This window comes from Mytilus californianus, unplaced genomic scaffold (genome assembly GCF_021869535.1).
Source record: "Mytilus californianus isolate M0D057914Y unplaced genomic scaffold, xbMytCali1.0.p SCAF_1, whole genome shotgun sequence".
Taxonomy (NCBI): domain Eukaryota; kingdom Metazoa; phylum Mollusca; class Bivalvia; order Mytilida; family Mytilidae; genus Mytilus; species Mytilus californianus.
Window position 1 is genome coordinate 4367104 of NW_026262581.1, and position 10558 is coordinate 4377661.

Below are 10558 nucleotides of genomic sequence, written 5' to 3' on the forward strand. Positions count from 1 at the left end.
GTCCTTGGAAATATACTTTCTCTAATTAGTTAAATTATTTTATTAAGTAGCAATGATTTCTGTTCGAATAATAATTGTGTTTGTGTGTTTAAAACGTTCAACGAGAATGTGATTTGCAATTGTTGTTGACCAGGGAACCTGTTAAAATTCATGTGTCCAGGGAACGTATTAAAATTCATGTGGCGATAGAATGCAAACATACAACGCATACTTTAATTGAAAAAACGTTCATCTTTAAACAAAAAAAGTGTCAATAAAGTTATAGAATTATGATTTCAACAAAATTGTTCTTCTAAGTATTGGAAGCAATTTTCACAATTAATGAATGTTAGTTAAGAACATCAAACGGTGCCAATATTAATTCATCAGATGCGCTTTTCGACAAATAATGTCTTTTCAGTGATGTTCGACGTCACAGGAAATCAGAAACCCAACTTCAACGTTGAATTCCTAATATAACGAAAAACAACAAAAGGTATAACAAACCCCGGTCAAAGAAACAGAGCATTGCATTTTGAGAGATAAAAGTAAAAAATCGGTGTGTTATGAAGGTTTAGTTAACACAGCGTTTCGAATATGATTAGCTTCAATTTAACATGCTTGAAAAAGCGTCGCACTTTATAATTATAGTTTTGAGGTTGCTACATGTAAATCAGATGTATCTATCAGAAATCTACGAACAAATCATTAGTAAATGGACTTAAAAAACTAAACTACCATTTGACTTGAATTACAAAGTTATGAAATGGCCCAAGGTGTTAATGATTCGGTTCCCACGATGTCCGGGAGCGATGAAAAGGAAAATTGGAAACTTTTTATTCAGACACGCCTACATTTTTAATGGCCATCTTAGATTATTAGCCGTCTATGGTATAAATAGCAAAGCTTCAGTAAGAAAACTTTAAGTTTGTTGTGCTGAAAAGATTTTTTCTTCTTTAAATATGAAAAAGTTATATTTCGTGGGTCTTTTTTCAGTGCTTGTGTTTCTGTCTGATTCATCTCCAGTAAGAAATATGCAGGTAAGCATAACATCTTGTACATATTACATACTAATCGAATACAGAAATCACTTGATATATTTATGTTTTCTTTTGGTTAACAACAAATATTTGTGTGGTGATTTGCTCACAAATACGGTCATATGGAAAACTACATTTTTTTTAAAAGTTGTGTTATGTTCGCCTTTTCGTCGTTTTTTTGTATGTTTCCTGTACTTGTCTGTTTCTATTCGACTTACGGCTTACGAGTGGCTCCTTGTCATCTACTCCTTCTGTTTAAAACACTTAAAACTAATTGATGTGCTATCAAATTGTTGTGATGAAATGTAAGTAAATATTAAAAGATTAGCATCTATGACCTCGTTTTGACAAAAAATAAATCTGGAAAATTCAAAATATACTCTTACATACAAACAATAATATATTTTAAACTACTAGTATATTCTATTAAAAAGGATAAGATATATCCCATGTCTCATATAAACATATGCAATGTATTATTTACTACCTTCTCTTTTATAGAATCGCGAGTTTGATTTGCATAATGCCATGCACTATGCTTATGATCGACAAAGTTTGAGGGAAGAGTTAGGGAATGCAACCGTGGAGGAAAGAAAAGAATTTATTCAGTCAATCCAGAACGACTTGAACGACATCGACGCTTTAACAACAAAAGTACTTGGACGTAAGTAGTGTTGGGTTTTTTGTTTTTGTTTTTTATTTTCATTTACTACGTTTTTATTCACTTGAAACTTTTATTGTTCATGTGTTATCTTAAAAAAAGCTGATAATCATATTATTTGGCGTTTTGTAATGTTTTATAGTCTTTCTTTCACTCTAAATCATAATGTCACAAGAATCATGGACTGTAATGAGTAAATACCGATGATTTAAGCTGCACACAGAGACTAAAACAATAGAGAAGTGATTAAGTTACAAGGAAAGATCAAAATATTCAAAAATTATGATACAGACAATTTTTTTTTAATATTCGAGATAGATATTGAAGACTTAATTTGCGGTAAGGTTAGTCATACTAAGTGAAGACTTTCAAGAAATACGGAAACAATGGCACTGTCCATTACGTAAATTGGTTATTTCCGAGTATTTCCAGTGATGTTTGCTCTTGTATATCCATTCTAAACCCATGGCCAGTTAAAGTATTGTCCGGTCGCGTTATAGTCAGTTTTCATTAATCTGTAAACGGGCCCTCGGTGGTAAATTTGTCTAAATAGACCAACTACTGTATCACTCGACTGTCATACAAGTAAGAGGTTTAGATAGCTATTAAACCAGGTTTAATCCACCATTTTCTACATAAGAAAATGCCTGTACAAAGTCAGGGATATGACAGTTGTAATCCATTCGTTTGATGTGTTTGAGCTTTTGATTTTGCCATTTGCTTAGGGACTTTCCGTTTAGAATTTTCCTCGGAGTTCGGTTTTTTTGTTATATTACTTTTCGCTTATCAACTTTGAGGTTGTGAGTTTGAATCTCGCATATGGCAGGTGCGTCCGACTCTAAACTTTAATTATTTGTATAGTTCTCTTCGGGCACTCCGGCTTCCTCCACCAAGACCAATAAAAACTGACCTCCAAGAAATATCAAATAGTACTGAAAGTGGCGTTAATCACCAATCAATGTATCAATCAATCAATCAATCAGTCAATCAATTAATCAGTTAATCTGTAAACAGAACTTTTTTCTGGAAATCATTGTCACGTTAACTAAAATTAAATAATTCTTTCCTATTCGAAAACAATTTTTGTTAATGTTTTTTTATGTATTTTGTTGTGTGTAAAACACTGTTTAAAGACTCAAACATTTAGTTAAGACTTAAATGATGTCCTTTTATACTAGTGTTACTTGTTATCTTTTAAATTAGATGACTGGACAACAGAACTAGATCTGACTGAAGAGGAAATTATGATCCTCTACCACCTTCGGATTATGGAGTCCTATCTGCCAAATGTTGGAGGTCAGTAGAAGTTTATTTCGACAAATGACAAATTGTTTTAATGCTTAATTTCAAAGAAAGGGAATAGATGTATATGTAGTATGAGACAATCTTACAGTTGTTTATTTAAAAATAACGAAAACAAGCTTTTAAGCACTTATAGCTCAATTAATTTTATCAAGATACATTTGAACTTTGGCGAGGACAAGCGCCGATCACATGTGACAAGTCAGTTCTTAATATATAGCTTGGAGTACTCGTCAATTCCCCCCACAATGCACTATAGTTATAAACCCAGTGTCATACATTAATATCATTCAGATATCTACCAGTAGCTGTACCGACAACTTGTCGTAAACACACGTAACTTTGACACGTGTTTCTAAAGCTCAACACAACTAAAACGGAGAGATGAAACTTTAGAGCATAACAATCTCACCAACCACCAAAATCGCCTTAACATTCACTGAAGGAGAAACATGTTTAATTTCAGTCTAAAAGAGAGGCGAAATATAACAGAGGGACATTCAAACTCATAAGTCGAAAAATAAACTGACAACGTCATGGCTAAAAAAGAAAAAGACCAACAGACAAACAATAGTACACAAAACACAACATAGAAAGCTAAAGACTGAGCAACACGAACCCCGCCAAAAACTGGGGGTTATCTCAGGTGTTCCGGAAGGATAAGCAGATCCTGCTCCACATGTGGCATCCGTCGTGTTGCTCATGTTAGTACAAACCCAGTAATAAGTCTAATTCGCTAGGTCACATTCTAAGTTATGTTGCAATGAATTATTGCTAAAATTTGACTTGAATATGTATTTGAAATGTTGCCACTTTATTACAGATTTTGAAATCTGTTAACGATTGTGTAAGAAAAACGTTCTCCAACCTTATTTGTATGTGCTTGTGTAAATGAGGAACACGGTCATTGATATCTTAATGGTTTTGTCATTTTTAAATAATAAAGTATAATTCATGGTGTTTTCACTGTTCACAACTAGTCTGACATCAGGTCGAGTTAGTGCTTTAACACATGACAGGGAAGTTTTCAATCTTTGAAAACATAGCAGACCCTTTTCAATAGACAGATATCTTTTGGGGAAATACTTGTATTTTGTTTTAGATACCTGTGTCTTTAAGAATAGCTGTCATAATGAATGCAATCTAACAAAAAATATCAGAATCTTTTTGATTTCTTACAGGTGGCCCCAGAAGTCTTTTCTTGGGTGATTGTATTGAAGGTAAGTATATAAACTTACAACTGTAAAAAGTGACTAATTCTTGTGCATAAGGTGATCACAAATGCTTTATAACTTTTATTAAATTACAGCATGAAAGTATTTGGATTTTAAATATGTTTCGTATTTGATTTAAGATAAAAACACAGTATTTGTAAAAATTAATCAAAAGGTCGGCTTTGAGTCATCTATAATATTTATAAAGTGTACAGACATGAAAAGGTGATTATGCGAATTTTGTGAAAGATTCAAGCTTAAATGGCCTTGTTGTGCAACTAACACATAATACATTGGTATCATTTCTTTATTTTCTGTTTTACAGCGTATATGGAAACAAATTACAGTAGCTTCGACACATTCGAAGAGGCAAGGATTGGAGCATTGATACAAATTATAACGTGTGGAATGGTTGGCTTAAGAACATTAGAGAACGTATTAGATATAAGTGACCTTACTGGTTAGTATACATGTACTAATTAAACCCATCGAACCTATTGATTGGTTAAAAAAAGTTAATCACTGAATTTTAATGTTTAGCTAAATAAATACAGTAAATTTTTTTTTCTTACGACACATATAGAGAGTTTATTGTAGAACAACTTAAAGCTTTGAAATATGAGGCTAGGTAAATCAATGTTTGCCTTGCACAAATCTAATACTGTCTTTTCGTCCTTTTTGTAATACATAGAGGAGTCACTCACACTTACTACCAGTTTTAGAATGTCGTTTTCAGCTTTATTCAGTTTGACCCCAAAGAAGTTCTATGATGAAATATAGGTAACTCTAAACATATTAAAACATCCAAAAAAATTGTCAGAAATTGATAAATGTTGTCAGTCCTTTACTGAGAGTCAGAAATTGATAAATGTAACCAGTCCCTTACTGAAAGTCAAACGGTTGTCGCATAATAAGATATCAAGTTTTCTATACCCATACAAAAGAGTTGCTGATCCGTTGAATACTCTTTATTTTTGACCATTAGGTCCGTCTACTCTGAATTTCTTCATCGTTTTACCTTTATTTTCGTAATTTACTTCAAATTCAAATGAAGGTTTTTTTTCATCTCAAACTATTATGGGTGTTCAGTTGTAAACAGGAAACCAAAAAAAAATATATCGAAATGAGACACAATTTGTTTTTACCGGATGGGGATAGATAGTACTAATGAAATTTTGAAATGATAATTCATGCCGCCTGAATAGCACCTTCCATTCTCGTTAGATAACCATTATGTTTCAGGGGAAAGCTTGTGCACAATGAAACACAGTTATGTGTATCGTAGAATCAGAAATATAAATCATTCTTATAACTATCATCTTTTACTTGAGTTTGAGATCTAGATATACAAGATTGTCCTGAAAGGGGAATTGTTTTATTGTAAAGAAATTCAAATGACTAGCGTCGTTGAACAACTTTTTTTTATATATCTATCAGATTTTATGTATCGTTATTGAAGTTTCATTATTTTCACAAATGGCGAAGGTATTTATGGTACTCCTTAATAGATTTTTTCCTGCATAAATAAACATATAATATCTTTTCACAGATAGTGATTTTGAATGTTTGGACACCTTGGCAGCCATATTGGAAAAACTTTCGAGGGGAGTGGCAGAAATGTTCACTGTTGGCCGATTCTTCGAAGTAATTATGACAATTGACGGTGGTCAATACAACGACCCAGGTAAGGAGGAACTATATAATACATAAACTAATTAAATGTTTAATATTACACCTTTTCGAAACTGCATTTACAAACTCTTAATATTGTGTATTTCGATTTTTTTTTAAATTGAATGAGACGACTGCTGCGGTAATATATAAGAACAACTGTCCGGACTGTTCGACCCTCATTGCCACAACTGATAAACATTAAAAGGTATGAAAGAAGCGAACAGAAACTTCGAGAGACATGCCGAACACAGATTACTCTTATCCTTAAAATGTAAGACAAAAACGGAAATTTCATGCACTTCGCATGATAGCTTGATAGTTCGTCGTAGTAATGCGTAAATATATATTCTTGTTTCAATTGTCTGAACTTTTTCCACAGTCAAGACGTAGTTCTTCTTATCTGGTTTTAATTGTCTGAGACATTACCACAGTCGAGAAGTATCTCCTATTTTGGTGTCAATTTTCTAAGACATTACAACAGTTAAGAAGTAACTCCGATACTGATATGTCGGTTAAAAGCTCATTTGAGCTTATGTTGTCTCTATTTGTATACCTTGCCGACTCTAAATAAAGCTTATTTATTTATTTATTAGTTGTCCGAAATATTATCCTATTTAAGTAGTCACTTATACTGGATTTATGTCTGAAACAGTCAAGAAGTAACTCTTATTCGGGTTTCAGTTGTCTTAAACATTACCACTTAAAGAAGCCACTCCGATATTTTGTTTCAGTTATCTGAAACGTTATAACATTACGTTTTAACATTAAAGCAATCACTCGTATTCTGGTTTTAAGAGTCCGAAACATTACAACAGTCAAGAAGTAATCCTTGTTTGGTCTCAATTGTCTGAAACATTACAATAGTCAAGAAGTAACTCCAACTCTGGTTTCAGTTGTCTTAAACATTACCACATTAAAGAAGCCACTCCGATTTCTTGTTTCAGTTATCTGAAACGTTATAACATTGAAGTAATCACTCGTATTCTGGTTTTAAGAATCCGAAACATTACAACAGTCAAGAAGTAACCCTTGCTTGGTCTGAATTGTCTGAGACACTACTACAGTCAAGAAGTAACCCATATTCTGGTTTCAAATATCTGAATACCCCAAGGGTGACTGATGTATAGAAATATGATCCCCTTAGTTTTCTTCCAACTGCCAGTAAAACCCTTGCAAAATGGGCTGTGTGGGATGTTTAAATTCACAGCAACGTCACAATGAAAACCAAACAACACCAAGATAATCAATCAATCAATCAATCAATTGTCTGAACTAGTGCCACGATAAAGTGGTATCTAATATTCTGGTTTCAATTTTCTGAAACATTGCAACAATGAAATAGTTTTATAATTTTCATTAGACAGAACTGGGGAAATGTAATTTTAGCTTCACTTAATGAATATAAAGATTATAATTATCAAACGAAAAATGATCAATGATGGAAATTTCGGCAACATGAACATATTTAAATACCTTATACATAAAAATCTTACAACAATAATTGATCTTGAAATTAACATATACCAATTTTTATTTAGAATCTTTCAACAAAGCTCTGAAAGGCAAGGCTTTATCCAAAATGAACCGTGAACAAGGTCCTAATGGTAATAACATGAGACCACCAAGACCAGGTCTAAATGACAATGACATGAGACCACCAAAACCTGGTCCAAATGGTGATGACACGAAACAACCAAGACCTGGTCCAAATGGCAATGGCATGAAACCACCACCTGGTCCAAATGATGACGACACGAGACAACGATCATCAGATAAAAAATCCTTTGGTGTTAACAATAGTGATATAGCATCCCGACTTCATAGAATCAGCAGCATTAAGGCAAGAAAGTTGGCTGATACTATGAAGGATTTCAGATCGTCAAGATTAAGAACCTGGTTAAAAATGTATTGACTGGTTAATGAAGAAAAAATATGCAACTGGCTGTAAAATTGAAAAAAAAAATCTATCTAATGTAGAAAATGTATTCAATAATAAAAATGAATCTAGTAACGTGTTCGTTGATTTTTATTTATTACGCCATGTTTAATCTAAATTTAATTAGCAGTAGTACATAATTTTTCTTAAGGTTAGAAAAAACAATAACTGACTGATTTCAATAAAAGTCTATCTGGCTTAGGAAGCACCCATTTATGACACTTTTAGACAACTCTTATCGTATTTAACTTAAAGAAATATGTCAATATAGAAATAAGAAGATGTGGTATAATTACCAATGAGGCAACTCTCCACCAAAGACCAAATGACGTAGAATATAACAACTATAGGTCAACGTACGGCCTTCAACAATGAGCAAAACCCATAACCCATAGTAAGCTACTTAACTTATAATTAAAAGACAAATGTAAAACAATTAAAACGAGGAAAAAATTAACGGTCTGATTTAAGTGCAAAACAATAAACGAAAACTAAATATGATATACAGCAACAAATGTTTGTCTATTCAAATTCACAAGTTGTTGTTATATTGATTACATTAAAAAAAAATCTATGTTCGAAGTCACGTCAGTGACCGATCTAATATACACAGGATGAACTTTAATTTCTTTATATTGAATCAATGAATAATTATCTTATATTTTCTCTGGTAAAAGAATAATTCAAGCAGATTAAAAGCAATTTGTTTTGATCAGACATGAATAGTGTCATTGTTTAAGTACACCTATTGAAACGTGTGTAAAGAATACCAGAGACTGTTTTGTTGACTTCTATTTTAATTATTTTCAACGCGTGATTTTAGTTCTTCTATAGTGTTGGCAATAACTCAATAAGTCGATATATAAAAATCAAGCATTCCACCAATATTTGGGAATTTTAAGGAAATTGGGATTTGTTTCCTGCTTCTTCCCAGGCTTCCGTAGTTTGATCAGACCATTTTGTATTGTTCTTAGCATTTTGTGGTGTTTAAGTGCTTTTTGTTATCTTGATCATCATGGAAATACAACCAATTCACATTCAACTGATTAAAGAGCAAGAAAAGTTTGTAAACAATTGAGAAGTCATGTCAGGTGTAAAAAAATAGAACTTTTCCAGAGGCAGTTACACTTTCTCAGGATTTTTATGTTGAAGGAAATCAAATCTTTTAAACTTGTTAACATTTTCCGTCTTCGAATTGATAACTATCACTGCTTAGTTATAGATATTTCATATCTTTTGGATAGTTTTGTGGTGTTTCGTAAATTATACCATAGCTTTTTGTTGAAAGCCCCGGCCTTAACCTCACGAGACCGAAGGTCGAGTGAGGTTGCCGGGGGTTTCAACAAAAACTATGGTATAATTTACGAAACGCCACAAAACTATCCAAAAGATATGAAATATCTGTTTTAACCTATAGCATCTTTTCATGTTTAAAATTTTATACTTCATTTTTTTTGTATGTTTAATTTAAAAATAATTTTGATAAAAATCAGCTAAATAACCCTTTTCTGGCCTTACACACAAAGCTCCGCCTACTTTCTTAAATAAGCACGGGATTCTGAAACCGCGGGAATATCAGTTAGACCTGAATTTTCGACACCGAAGGATGCACAATTACATTGGTGGCGGATAACGTTACAGATCTAGACGAAAACATGGCGAAGGAATTAGATTTTCTGGATATGGACGCAAGATAAGTCACAGATTTTCTGATATTTGGAAGCTCTCTTGAATCCCAGATTTAGGGTTAGTTTTTATACGCCCGTCAAATTTTTGACGGGACGTATTATGTTATACAAATGTCCGGCGTCTGTCCGTCTGTCTGTCTGTCTGTCCGTCTGTCTGTCCGTCTGTCTGTCTGTCCGTCTGTCTGTCCGGCGTAAACATGTCGCACCGTAACTTGAGAATGACTTATCCAAATTTCATGAAACTTCAACATAGTTGTTTCTTATGATGGTCAAACGGTCTGTATACTTTTTGGTGAAAATAAGATTAAAACTTTTTTGAGTTGCGGGACTTAGTAACTAAAACAGGTGTGCTTTTTTTCACATGTCGCGCCGTATCTCAAAAACAATTTATGATTATTGCTTAAAACTTTACACACTTCTTAGTTATATTAACGTTAAGATCTGTATACTTTTTGGTGATGATTCAAAATTTTATTTTTGAGTTATTGAGTATTTTGTAAAAAAAGGGGAGGGGTTTTTCACATGTCGCGCCGTATCTCTAAAACGATTTATGATTATTGCTTAAAATTTTACACACTTCTTAGTTATATTAATCTAAAGATCTGTATACTTTTTGGTTTTGATTCAAAATTTTATTTTTGAGATATTGATTTTTTTTTTTTAAAAGGGGGGGTTTTCACATGTCGCGCCGTATCTCAAAAACGATTTATGATTATTGCTTAAAATTTTACACACTTCTTGGTTATATTAATCTAAAGATCTGTATACTTTTTGGTTTTGATTCAAAATTTTATTTTAGAGATATTGAGTTTTTTGTAAAAAAAAAGGGGGTTTTCGCATGTCACGCCGTATGTCAGAAACTATTTATGCTTATTGCATAAAAATTCACACACAAGACGACGGGCGTATCATGCGCTCATGGCGCAGCTGTTTATTATTTATTTCATCTCAACGTTCGAAATGTTAAATTGTTTTTATTATTAAGGATTATGTACCCTTGTGTTGATTCAATGCTAAACATATGGAAATGTTATAGAAAATCCAGTCTTTCCACTTGTACTCTC

At 32.7% G+C, this 10558-nt stretch overlaps 1 protein-coding gene across 1 annotated transcript; it reads left to right on the forward strand.

Annotated features, from left to right (window-relative positions):
- The first annotated feature begins 929 nt into the window (after positions 1 to 929).
- Positions 930 to 7881, forward strand: LOC127698289 (uncharacterized). Its single transcript, XM_052201686.1, has 7 exons — positions 930 to 1019; positions 1521 to 1683; positions 2884 to 2976; positions 4164 to 4202; positions 4522 to 4656; positions 5746 to 5880; positions 7409 to 7881. Exons 1-7 carry the CDS (start codon positions 942 to 944, stop codon positions 7780 to 7782), a joined length of 1017 nt encoding a protein of 338 aa, XP_052057646.1. The 5' UTR covers positions 930 to 941; the 3' UTR covers positions 7783 to 7881.
- The last annotated feature ends 2677 nt before the right edge of the window (positions 7882 to 10558 follow it).